Source organism: Poecile atricapillus, chromosome 2 (genome assembly GCF_030490865.1).
Source record: "Poecile atricapillus isolate bPoeAtr1 chromosome 2, bPoeAtr1.hap1, whole genome shotgun sequence".
Lineage (NCBI taxonomy): Eukaryota > Metazoa > Chordata > Aves > Passeriformes > Paridae > Poecile > Poecile atricapillus.
Genome location: NC_081250.1, coordinates 21,908,917 through 21,922,876, shown reverse-complemented (window position 1 = coordinate 21,922,876; position 13,960 = coordinate 21,908,917). Strand labels below are relative to the sequence as shown.

Sequence of the window (13,960 nt, the reverse complement as noted above, 5' to 3'; positions counted from 1 at the left end):
ACTGTAAATCCAAGTGTCTCTCCATCATTATAGAAGAATAACCCTTTTGAAATATGGAAAAACAAGGTGAACCTAGAAAACAGATTTCATACCCATATTCTACTACAAAGAATCGCTGGAATATGCAGTCAGTACTGCTGTCATGACTTCTGTATAACCATATATGAATCCATACATAAGAATCTGCACTCAGCATGCTATACAGTGAGCAAGATGTATTATGTCAGGACTTTTATTTGCCTCCAGAATGCTGTACTAGAGCAATGGCAAGCTGCCCAAGAAAGACCATTCCCACCCCCACCACTCTCTTTTATTTGCATAGAGTAAATATGAATCCTTGCTGTTATTTAAATGGAAATAGAAGTAAAAATAATTATTTTACATAAAAATAAGGCCTTTGACCCATCATTTTTTAAGTTAAAATCCCAATTTGTTGTGTGTATAATCCTTATGTTCACTTCTGAGATTAAGATGCTTACAATGATTTAAAAAAAAAAAAAAAAAAAAAAAGGTAAAAAGGAGAAGCATAAATGGACCAGTGTTGTAAATCCTGGCACTAGTTCCTACAGTAGACAACACCATGACCTACCATAACCTACTTATAAACCTTTCTTTTACTTGGGAACAGGTCAAATTTCTTTGGCCTTTTCTGTTCTCATAGTCCTTATATACCGCTTTGTCTTCTAAACTTTTGCCCTGAATCAAGAGATAAAAGAATATAATCCCAGCAGAAGATTGTGGAAAAAGAAGGGGAAATACAGAGGTTCTATCACAGCTTGGAGCCACCAAGAAACATCAAGTGCTCAAAAATTGATTTTTTCCCCTAGCAGAATAACAAGCACAGTATACTAGATTCTGAAGGTGGGAAGGTGATGTTACATGAGAAGCACAATTTGAGAAGAAAATGAGGTTAGGAGATTGGCAGCTGCTTAAAGAACCTCTGCTAAAAGCAGAGACATAAAGATTGCAATGAGGAGCAAGGACTACCATAAGAGAGCCATGTGGCTGGAGCTGTCAGTTCTTCAAAATTTCAAATTCAAATAACACACATCAACCAAAATCTATGGACAAGCACAGAATTGTCTCAATATATTGATATGATTTGAAAAGCCACAGCACAAAAAGAAATATAATTAGTAAGGTACATATAGAATAAAAAAAAAAATATCTTCCAAAACCGTAAACTGTTAAAGAAAAATCAAGATGGGAATTGATCCACCACTCAACTGAGGGAAACTATTGACTAATGACTCCAAGAAAGCCAGCTCTGTGATGGGTATTTTGCTTTTGTTCACTAGAAGGGTCAACCATGACAGAAGGGTTTACATCAGTAGCAAAGAGCTGGAAATACTTGCTAAATTACAGAAGAATGAGATTAGGCCATGCTTATGTGAGTTAAATGACCCGAGATCAGCAAAGCTGATGGAATTAATCTCGCACCATTCAGGTGATAACTGAAGCATTTCCATGGTTGTAAATAACTAGCTTCAAGAATTGTGTGGAAGAGATAAAGTTTTCAAAGACTGGAAAGATAATAACACTTATCTTTAAGTGTAAGAAGAAGGAGGAGGTGCAGAACTATGGCCCTTTAAAATAATCCATTTAATTACAATTCTCAAATAGAGGAAGTAAACAGAAAATAATAAAGAAACAGATGATAGGCACATGGATTAATCAAGAGTCATTCCAAACCAAGCCCATTATTTCTTATAAAAGGATAACAGGCCTTGTGAATTACAGAAGTGATACAACTTGACATGAGCAAATTTTTTAGTATGGTAAATGTTAGAAAAAAATTTCAAAAGCAAACTACAAAAATGGAGTTTAGATTAAACTAATACAAGGTAGGTTTCTGTGGAACTAGCAAAAGAAACATTTTTCAGTCTTTCAGTTACCCATTGTCAAGATAGAAGACTGCATTTACTGCAGATATACAGGGGGTTTCTCCTGGTAAAACTCCTGTTCCTTTCATTAAATGGCAAAGATGCCAGAATAGACACTCTACTCATTAAAGCTGACAATCTGACAAAGTTGAAAAGGGCTGCAAGCAAGTTAGAGGACAGCCTGGAAACCAGAATGATCTTGATGAATTGAAACTACAGTTTGAAAAAATATGGTACTATTCAACAGGGACAAGTGCACAATAGAGCTCTGAGTCAGAAAACACTACAGAAATCAAGGATGGAGCAAGTGGCGTGGGAGAAGTCCAATTAAAGATTCCCGTAAGAGGATGCATTTGCATTGGTATTTCAGTTCTCCCAGATATAGAAGAAGATCACTTTTCAAGCTTTGCTTTACACTACAGAGTTATCCTGGAACATATGAAACTATATTCCTTACCACAAAAGTTGAGCCAGAAGATGTGTTTTAGGTGGACCCAGATGCAGGCAGCTGCTCGTGGGCATGCAGGCTACAGGGCTAGACTGAAGTTAGTCCAAGGTGGAAATCTGACAAGCTCAGCACCAAGTGTTGCATTCCACATCTTGGTCCCTGTTGCCACACACCCCTTGTTAAAGCACTCATTGCCTTAATGCATCACAAGCTGACTATTGAATGGGCTGTGCTGTGAATGAGAAAAATGTGACAGCAGGATTATATGTGGATTGTGAGGCAGCTAAAGCAAACCTTTTCTATCTGGTAAAGTCTCTGTGAGACTACTGCAGTCAGCACCACACTTTTAATTAACAGTTGGAGCAGTTTAGCCTAGAAAGATCAGAAGAAAGCCTTGAGAAAGATCACCACTCCCAGAAACACAAGTTGCAGGAAAGATGTGGGACTGTTTTATCTCTGGAAGAAAAGGGTGAAATGGTAAAAGCTTTCATGTCCAACAAAGGCTGCTGCAAAGAGAAGGGGGATAAATTGACAGCTTTGACAGCTGTGTCTACTGTGGGGGAAGCAATACAGATTGCTCATACAAAAATTTGCCTAATAAAATGGCAAAGCAAGCAGTAAGCAAGGAGCTTCAGCACCCGCAACACAGGTCTCATAAACAGGTTAGACAAGCATCTGTCAGACTTGGTTTAAAAACAGTTCATTCTGCCTTAAAAAGGACCTCTTGAGACCACAACCAGAGCAATTTGTTTTGTTCCTTTTTTAAATGTAAATAGTAAAATTACTATTTCCTTCTCCTTTCATCTTGTCTTTCTAGTTTTCGAATCATTCCACTGATCTTCCATCTGCATTTCATGTTACATCTTTCTGATATTTCCATTATCCATCCCATCTCCACCTTCCCACTTTTGGCATTATACTTCATCTGTGGTATTGCTTCTACTAGGATATCTCTCCTTTTTCCCATCTGCAAAACAATGTGACTGTCTTAATTCAATTTTCTACATAATCAAGTATTTGCATATAACTGCTTAACTAAACACTGTACCTTGCCCATTGTTCACTTCCCCTTAGTGTTTATGCAGTGGGGGAAAATGACAGTGTTGCAGGTGACTTCTTTTTTTTTTCTTTCAGCATCTCCTTTTATCTTTACTGACCAAGAAAACTCAGAGATTACCACCATTTCCCTTAAAACAGGATAACTCATTGTAGAAGAATACAACAACAATGCAGAGGAGAAAGGACAAAGTTAATCACTGCAGAAATTTACAAATATTATCTTTCAAATAACAAAAGGCATTACTAGTGCTCTAATGTTATGGGAATGGATATAAAGAAAAATATTATGTATGCATACAGATCTCTATGGCTTTTTCTCAGATAATATACAGCTATATATATAAAAGAACAGATAATGATTACTGCATGTTTCTTTGCTGGTATTTCTGCTTTCCTCAGGTGCTTTGAGTGCACCCAGCATAACCCAGGGGCATGGAGCACAGCTCCACTGCTACCAGCTACTGAGTGACAGCCCAGTGTCAGCCTTTGGGCTGAGCTCCCAGTTACCAGAACACCCTTGTGTCCCTTGTGATACATTTCTACTTCCCATCTTTCATGCTGATACACCACAATAAAACACCTCATTCTACAGAAAATTACTCTCTTCTTAGATTCTAGCTACTGCTGTCATGAATCAGGGAGTCCAATTTTCTTCTTTTGACTTTACAGCCACACAGTTGCCATGAGATGCAGCATTTTCTTCTAACACACGCAGCAGTGCCAGGATGTGTCTATACACTCTCTACATGCTCGTATCTTATTGCCTGAATTAATCTCCAGACATTCACTGGAGGCCTTCAGCCTTCTTTTAGTTCAGTTAGAGCCACCTGACACAAAGACATGTCAAAAGGAAGAAAAAGAAGGATTCTATGGAGAAAATTAACTTAATTAATGTATTTTTTAGAAGAAGGCATGGTCCAGAAGACGTGGCATTTAAAACTAAACTTGCCTTGTCTTACATGCAATTTTCAGAAATAACAGATGCACTATCGGTTTCACAATATGATTAATTTGTTAAAAAGCCCATTGGTGAATAGTTTATTTCTAATATAATGCGTGCTTTCATAAAAGCTATGGGCATCCTTATTATCTCTTAAAAAGAAAAGGTGAATTCTGCTCAATTTATTCAAGCAAATTGTCTCTCTTGTTAAAAATAGTATTAAGCTATATTAGACCAAATGTACTAAAGAAAACCTTAACTCTCTTCAGCTTTCTTTGTGTTGTACATTCCCTTTACATCCATCTTAGATAGCACCTCAAGAAAGCATATTTTGAAAAAAGAAAACATTTTTTCCATTATTTTTCTTTTCATCTCTCTCTCTTTTTCTTCACTGGCAAAACAAGTTCAGTGTTCACTAGTACATGAGTTCAGTATAAGTGAACAATGGAAGTACTTTATAGACTAATTTCTTGCTGGTGTCTCCATTTCTATGTTGAATAACTTTATAAGCGAAATCAAAACATAACTCGACTGATCTACCAAATACCTGATATCATCCATCTGAGTTTTGGTTTTTTCCAGCCTTAGTTTGGAGAGGAGAATTAATTGCACAGTTCACTCAGCAATAACTTGAGGATTTCTTGAGGACAAATACAGATGTTTTCAACTGGATGATTGCATGTTACAAATAAGTTTTACTTTTTATTTTAGATAGGAGAATACTTTGTTAAAAAGTAAAATTAAGGAAAGAGAGTTGAGTCTTATTAGGTACCGAGTTGGACCATTTATTAATACTACATAAGCAACCCTTCTGTTCTTTTTGAAATATAGACTATACTCAGAAAGGATTTTCATCGCTTGAGTCATATTAGAGCCTTGTGGGACATTAATAAAGCCCTCAGAGAATGATTTTCAAATATGTCAAAGGACTTTGCAATTTTATGCAAGTGTCACAGCACACAAATACACAAGATGAATTCAGATGGGCTCCTTTGAGGATCTGTTTTCATGCTCAGTGTACTACTTGTCAAAGTACATGGAGTCCAGCTGCAGAGAGGCAGGGTTAACACCCTGCTGTGCTGCAAAGCCTCCCGTGGGACCTGTCTGAGTCACACAGATCCTTCAGCACAGGGGTGCCCAGCCCTTCTCTGCCTGAATCCTCACCTTCCCTAATGACCAGAAGCAACTGCCTTGGCATCTCTCTAAACCAGTGCTCCCACAGCTCAGTGCAAGACTGCAGCTGGGCAGGCACTGATGCCACCTGAGGGTTATGTAGCTACATACAGAAGTAGTCCAAGAGAAAATCTTCACATGTGATTCTCAGAATAAGAATTTATGTGTCTATCTTGCTAGCAAAGGTTGCACCCTACAGCATAGGCCACAGCTGTTTGCATCCTTGACTCACAGCTCTTGTCCCTAAGTCATGGCAGGTAGCGGGGAGCCAAGGCTTGATTTTTTTCGTTCACCAAAGAAATGCAAGTTTCGGGTCAAATAATTTAAAATCATGTCAGATTTTCAAAAAGCAAAAACTGTTCTTGCTAGAGAAAAGTACAAAAGAAAGTGAAGGACATCCTCTTGTTGTTTTTAAAAGGCAGTATGTATAAATTGCAGCATTCTGAATGGTGTTTCACAGAAGAATGTAAGCAAAAGGTTCATGAACAACAGGAGCAAAGATGATGTTTTAGTCCTAGCTAACCATTTCATGAATTTCTTGCCTGCAAGTTGTAAAACCTGTTATTCCCACAGCTCTAATTAGGACAGTTAACTATGAGGCAGTAAAAGACTTGAATTGTGGCTCCTGCAAATTAAATTGTTGCTCTAAGTGCCAAATTGATGGACAGTCCAAAAGACGGGTCAGACAGGTCTGTTTGATGGACAGACCCTGAGACCAGGATCTCCTGTTGGATGTCTTAGGTTTTCTGCTCTGGGTTCACCTTTTGTTAAGGGAGAACAGTGTGTGGACCTACTGCAAGACCTACGGAACAGACCTTTTTGATTCTGTAGTTGTATCATGGGTCTCACTCTGCAGGTACAGAGCAAACACACTGCGATTGCATGGATAATACATTAGAGACTTTGAAGTTGCCAGATACAGTGATAAAGGAAGAGAGATAAAACCTCAAAGAGAATTTTACTATGAGTAATATATAAATATCAAAAATCTATTTTCAACATGAAACATTCAAGCCCACTGTCCAAATGCTTCATGCAACATTCTTCAGGAAATTGAAGAACAATAATAAAACAAACTGGCACTGACTACTTGCATTAAGGAAATACTGAGAACAACAGATAGGTTTATAGTTACCTTTTACAATAAGCCTTCATAAAGTATTTTGAAAAAGACCTTCCAAGTTCTAGTCTGATTAGAAGCAGACTCCTCCTCAATGTTTTTCTATAGCATAAGTAAGCAGCAATTACTCTGAAAAGTGTGCTACCATTGCTCTCTATGCTACTGTGTCTTTTCCTGTTTTTGCTTTGAGAGGAAAACTGAAACAGTTCAGCTGGATGTTAAAATCCATAAAATGGATGAGAAAGAGTGCCATAAGAGATGGAGGACTGAATATTCAGAATGTTTTTTTTAAAAACTGTACATAAATCTTCTGAGACTGTGTATTCAGAAGAGTTTGCAGGATTCATAGTAAATGACAAGAAGAGGCTAAGATGTCTATTTTGTACACCCAGAGTCTATTTGCAAGAGATTGATGTTTTGCTTAGTTTGTTCTGATTACTGATTGGTTTTTTTTTAACAGATGACTAAAAATTCTTCCAACATAATGGCTCTGACTCCTAACACTTCTAACAAAAGAGAGACAGTGTGCATATTTGGAACTGGAGATTTTGGACGAGCTCTGGGGCATAAGATGATTCAGTCTGGCTACCCTGTGGTGTATGGAAGCCGAAGCACCCAGATATCCAACCTGATTCCCAAGGATGCAGAGGTGTTGGGCCATGCAGAGGCAGCGCAGAAAGCTGCCATCATCATTATAGCAATCCAGAGGCAGCACTATAACTTTCTTACAGCACTAGCAGAAGTTCTCCGTGGAAAAGTCTTGGTGGACATAAGCAACAACTTGAAATTAAACCAGTATCCTGAATCCAACGCAGAGTACCTGGCTCAGCTGCTGCCTGGCAGTAAGGTTGTGAAAGGCTTTAACACCGTCTCAGCCTGGGCCTTGCAGTCGGGCACGCTGGATGCAAGCCGGCAGGTAAGGCTGAGCAACGAGGATTGCCTCTGTCCCAGAGCTACACATCACATGGCTTCTTATCAGCTACACAAAACACACCTGGGACATCAGAACTAGGCAGAGTTGAGATGGTATTTTCACTATAATCTCTCATTTCAAACTAAATGTGAGCTAAAGTTTACTTTGGATTTTTAATATGGCATGACAAGGAATATAAATAGCTTGCCTCTGAACTCAGAGAGGTGTTTAGAGACACTAGAGAAGCAAGAGAAGCAAGATAGCAGAGAGACAACAAATCAGAAGGGTTACATCAATTGTTCATCAGAGTTGTAAAGTTAAACAGAAATGAGATAGGAGGAATTTTCAAAGCAAGAATAAAATTAAGAAAGCAAAACAAGGGAGGCAAGGTATAAGATAGGGCAATGAGTATGGGCAAAAGAAGTATGCTGAAAGGTGAATAAATTACTAATGTTTTTTAAATCATCGTCACCTAAGTTTAACACAGCATCAGTGTGTTATCATCCAGCTCCTCAACCACAGGCCAGCAAGCACAGAGCTGACCAAAGGAAGCAATACAGCAGATTACTTGAAGACAAATAATTTATTATGGCCCTGTTTTATGCCACTTCAAAGGACAATGCTCTTGTACAACACATTAAATCATTCAGCTACTCAAGCCATTGCTAACTTTGCTCTCCACTGCCAGAGAAATGGTTTTGGCTAGAGACCCAAGGGCTTCCAAGCCTAGGCTCTATAAACCTTCATCATCTCAAGAGGAGCAGAAATTGCCCCCTTTCTCCCAGTTTCAAAAGGACTATTGTCTTACACACTCACAGAAAAGATGATTCCATCACTATTTTACTAGACCTGGAAAGAACTTATATTTACTTTTGTGACAGGGAAATCGTGTTTTAAAGATCTGTCCTCACTTCCCTGGAGTATTTATGGACCACTATAGCAGCAACTGAAAATTTTGCTCTTACTTCTATTGAAAATTTTGCTTCAATTTAGTCCCATAAAGTCTTGTGCTTACTTGCAGACCTTCAGAAAAGTGTGTCAAGTCTTCTATTCAAGGACATATACTAAGCCTGTTATACATTGTTCTTTCCAGATATAAAATTTTGCCCCTTGAAAAAAATCTTCTTCCTTAAAGAATCATATTCAAAGTTCTCTGCCTTGTTTGCCAAAAGTACCTATAGGCTGCTACTTTTTTGCCTATATTAATTAAGGTCAGCAGTAAGCCCAGTAAGCAAAGCAGCCTAGGAAGCTTGTGCTTACTGTCCATATCCAAGAAGGATGGCACTAGAGAAAGCCACAAAAATCTGTAAAAAATAAACTTCTGTTTGTTTTTGTCTGCAGGTGTTTGTCTGTGGAGATGATGTGGAAGCCAAGCAAATGGTCATGGATATTGTTCGCGCACTGGGTCTCACTCCAGTAGATAAGGGATCCCTCTTGGCTGCTCAGGAAATAGAAAATTATCCTCTGCAACTCTTTCCAATGTGGAAGTTTCCCCTCTTCTTGTCCCTTGGCCTAACTGCATTCTTTTTCCTCTACTGTGTGGCTCTTGATATAATTTACACTTATATTTATGAAAAAAATAACTTTTCATTTTTTATTGCAATTACCATTCCAAATCGGGTCTGCCCTGTAGTGGCACTCATCCTTCTTGCCTTGGTTTATCTTCCTGGTATATTTGCTGCAATTATTCAGTTATACAGAGGTACCAAATACCGCCGTTTTCCAGACTGGCTGGACAAATGGATGCTGTGTAGGAAACAGCTTGGACTAGTAGCCTTGGCATTTGCTTCCCTGCATGCTGTGTTCACTCTTGTTACTCCAATGCGTGCCTTCGTAAGTTGGAGAACCAGCAAAGGAATCATCTCCCAGGTAAGTTTTGCTCCCTGCTTTCAGTCTTCCTTTCTTCTGGCCCAGTTAAAATACTACCATCTATCTTGAGCTTCAGAAATCCATGTAGACATGAAGCATTTTATTTAAAATAGAGTAATATTCCTAGCTTGTGTTTCTTTTGGACATTGATGTATCCACATTTTGATGATATTATGGTGAGCTGAGGGGATTTATGGCCTCTGTCTTCTTCCTAGATAGTTGGAATATTAATAAAATAATCAGTTAAAATGTAAACACTATTTCTACATATACCTTCAAGAATAGAATATATTATGACTTTCTGATCTTACTTAACAAATGATGACATATCTCTCCTCAACAGGTCTACAGAGGAGTAAAATATGTAACTCAATTACTGTTACATGGAACCTATATGTAATATAATTCCTCTCCTGCTTTTTGAGCAGGCATTCAAAGTAAATCTCTGATGATAAGAGAGTTAATGTATAACATTCATCTCCTACTTACCTGTAAGGAAACTTTTTCTACTTATTGCTGCTAAAACTGCTATCACTAAAATACACCTGGTCTTCTTTTCTTCAGGCACTGAACAATAAAACAGAACCACTCAACAACACTAATGCCTGGCTTAGTGACTCTTATTTGGCTTTGGGAATTTTAGGATATTTTTTATTTGTTCTTCTGGGAATAACTTCCTTGCCTTCAGTCAGCAACAATGTCAACTGGCGAGAATTTAGATTCGTTCAGGTAAGAAGACCATTTCTAAAAAAAAGTCTTCAGAAAAAACCTCCTTCCCTTATCAACAGTGGCCATGGGCAGGTTTACTGGAGACTTTTGGCTTTCCTCCATTAGTATCTCCAAATGTGATCTGTGCATTATCCACCATCATACAGAGAAAAAAAGCACCTACATGGCCATACAGCTGTAAAAATCCACACATGCTCTGATGGCTGCTTGTGGTACAACTGAGATTACTGCATTAGCAAGAAAAAGCTGGGAAGGTGTGACCTCCTAAATGAAAAACAGAAAGCTGACTTTGACATCAAATTCTACAATTTTACTAAGTCATAAAATAATTTAACCATTTTATTGGGCTACTTTATTTGGTTCACAAGATAATTCAGTTAAAATGGACCTGAAAATTACTTTATAACTCAAATCTTCTCAATGCCAAGTGTCTAAAGAGAATCTGCAATTTCTGCAGACTGTAAAAACTGCTGTGACTATAAACAGGCTGCCCTTGGTAACACTATAATCTCTGCTCTCCATTTGGAGGAAGTTTGGTGCAAGCTGCCGTGCCTCTGCAGGAGCTGGGCTGGAGGGGAGGGGAAGCAAGAGAAGGGGAAATTACTATCAATGAATGTTTTATCAAGGCAAAAAACTTGCACAGTATGATACTTCTGGATGGATTAGCACTAGAGCATAAAAAAACTTGGATCTCTCCACTGAATGTCAGCATTTTCTCTGCTTTTTCACAAATATGACAGCTACTAGGCAGTACGTGTAAGCTAGAAAAAATTATAAGGGTTATGGATGGAGAATCTATAATCTATATCCATTTTAATTTATTTTTTTCAATAATAATAGCCTTTATGTTATATAAAACAGTTTAATTTCACCAGTCCCCAAGTTGGCACATGCCACAGATTTTACTGTGTCCTTAAATTTGCATTTGTTCTGGTTTAATTTACTGTTTTAACCTCCATTTCTTTCCTTCTTTTTTTTTCTTCCTCCTCCTTTAGTCCAAACTGGGATATCTAGCACTGATTTTGTGCACTGCACACACTCTGGTTTATGGTGGAAAATGGTTCCTGAGCCCATCAGCATACAAATGGTATCTTCCAAACATCTATATGCTCTCCCTCATTGTTCCATGTGCTGTACTGGTTGTCAAATTTGTGCTGATATTTCCTTGTGTGGACAAACGTCTCACACAAATTCGGCAGGGCTGGGAGAGAAAACCCAAATACTCAGAACAGTCAAATTACATTATCAACAAGTCTGCTGTATAATTAGACTAAACTGTATTATTAAAAAAAAAAAATATGAGGGCATATCAAAAGGAGTCCTTAAGCCTAGTTTATCTGGAGAGGGAGAGAAAAAGTGTAAACTTGGCTCAGCTCTGTATAAAACAAAACCACCCCAATGATTAGCTTTAAACACAAATGAGGCCATTGAGGTTCTGCACCCCTGGCACGCTTTCACACAGGTGCAGACCCCCTCTTTTGCTTTGTTTATTTTCCCTTGCCTATTTAACCTCCATCCCATGAAGGGTATGTGAGATGTAAGGTGGCGTTCCGTGTCCCTCCTCTATTGTTCCAAACTCCTCCAGAGCTAGGCAGAACCACAGAAAGCTTTGGTGTTAGACAGTGTTTGCTCCTTTCTTATCCTGCCCATCAGGACTCAGTTCAACGTGCACCTACACACATCCACAGAGATCCATATGCACACCTGCACAAGTTTCCACACATTTCCCTGTTTCTAACCCCCAGAAGCAACCAGCACCAACAGGTGCATGATGGATGCTAGCCAAGGAACAGAGCTTCACCTCCTAGCATTGTTAATCCTCCGTTAATATCTGATCCAAGGAGAGCTATGTTGATGCCTTAGAGATAGCTGAGTAAGATTTGTTTGGTTTGTGTACAGGAACCCTGATGTTCAAAGTGTGTGGGTCAAGGACTGCTGAATCTTTGCTAGTACTGCTCCATTTTCAGGGACAAGGGGAAGGAGTAGAGATCAAAATGGCAGAGATGTGAGAAGTGCTTACAAGCCTCAGCTTTTCAAGCATAGGCAAAAATTTATCTGTGTTTTTTTGTGTAAGCAGTGAGTTGTAAGAAAAGAAACTGAATGAAAATCCTTTTATTTGAGGGGTTATAGTATATATCATAGTCATATCTCATGAAGATAATACTGTTGATTTTTAAAAAAATAAAAATTATGTGATATTACAGATATTCTATGAGAATACACATATTTTAAAGACAATAAAGATTTATTTTTTTTTTACACTGTTGAGCTCTGTTATCATTTTGGGAACCTCTTCCGCTAAGATGCAGCTGCTGGTGTGCTCAGCTGTACAAAGGTGTTGGGAAGCCTTAGAACAAATAACAAAATGGGATCCTGCCTTCAGCCAGTTGCCTGGACTTGTCTTCCCCCACCTTTCTTTGTTTCTTGGACATTCACATAAGCAGATCTTTGCTTAGTCATCCACGTAGGCTGAGGATTTTGGGGGAAAACAGATTCCAGCTGGGATGGTGATTTCCTTTTACTGTAGACAGAAGATCCAATCCTTTGGACTGGAGAATAATGGCAAGACAAAATGTGCTGGTTTTATAGGAAGAGAATTGCCTGCTTTTTGACCTCTCTGCTGTTCTCCCTGTCCATACAAAGAAGACTCACATACATGAAAGTATAAACACACATACATGAAAGTATAAACATGCTATCTAGTATAGCTAACTGTGCTTTCAAACTAGCATTATCAAGCAGCTTTAAAAACTAAACTAAACTAAACTAAACTAAACTAAACTAAACTAAACTAAAATAAAATAAAATAAAATAAAATAAAATAATTTTGTTTTTTTTTTTTTAAAAAACACCATCTGAACAATACTTCTGAAAACATTTCTCAACAATGGAATCTTTTTTAATTTTGGGCTTCCACTCCCTCTTCATGTCATACTCTGTCCCAGAGTATGTCCTTTATGCCCAAAAGAATGGCCAAGTAGTCTGGGATATCAGCAATTGATAGAGCCAGACTTCTTAGAAAGAATTCCGGCACCAAGAACCCTTACTAACCAGCAGTGGCACAAAAGTTATACTTGTCCTAAACTGATATGCATATGTTGATGTAATTCTTTACAGAAGTTTTTCTTGACCTGTGCCATGATGGAGTAGCACTACACTTCAAGCTTCCTTCAAGGATTTTCCACAGAATCGTTTATTGCAGAAGGGATCAGGTATAGGTTCAACAGGCCCAAGCAACAACACTGTTGGGAGGATGCCTGTAACACCTCTTTACAGCTCCCTGGAGGAGAGATGGGAGTAGCAGAATGAGAGGAACAAGACAGAACGAGAGAGAGAGAGAGATTGTGTTTGCATGAGTACAAAGGGACAGAAAAGAGAAGAAAATTAGTAGCAGCAGTCTGAGTGAATATCCTCTAGATTTGCCATTTTGGTGGTAGATCCTAGTCTCAGTGACAGTTACTCCAGATTTATGTTACTACCATCCAAAGCACTGACACATATTGGGTTTTGATATTACTTTATAAAGGATTTATTCCCGGGGTTTTTGCCTCTCTTCCAATACAGATTTAAAACCTGCCCTTCCTCTCTCACAGCTGAGCCGGTGGGTTGGAGTTTAAACTCTGATAGCCATGGCAAGTCCCATTTAAAATCTCTGCTTTATGAAATACAAACAGTGCAAGTGTTCTGCAAGTTTTCCTCCCAGAGAATAGGCTCCTTTGTGTTTTCTGGGCACCTTGTGTTGAAAGAGGGCAAACCAAGTCGCCTTTACTCTCACTGGGAAGTAGCACAGAGTAACTGTGGCCTGACTGAATGCTGCATTGTACAC

General features: G+C 38.5%; 1 protein-coding gene across 1 annotated transcript; it reads left to right on the top strand.

The window, feature by feature from the left end:
- The first annotated feature begins 7,083 nt into the window (after positions 1-7,083).
- Positions 7,084-11,399, top strand: STEAP4 (STEAP4 metalloreductase). The gene is made up of 4 exons (XM_058833283.1): positions 7,084-7,539; positions 8,878-9,405; positions 9,970-10,134; positions 11,130-11,399. Exons 1-4 carry the CDS (start codon positions 7,084-7,086, stop codon positions 11,397-11,399), a joined length of 1,419 nt encoding a protein of 472 aa, XP_058689266.1.
- Positions 11,400-13,960: the final 2,561 nt, after the last annotated feature.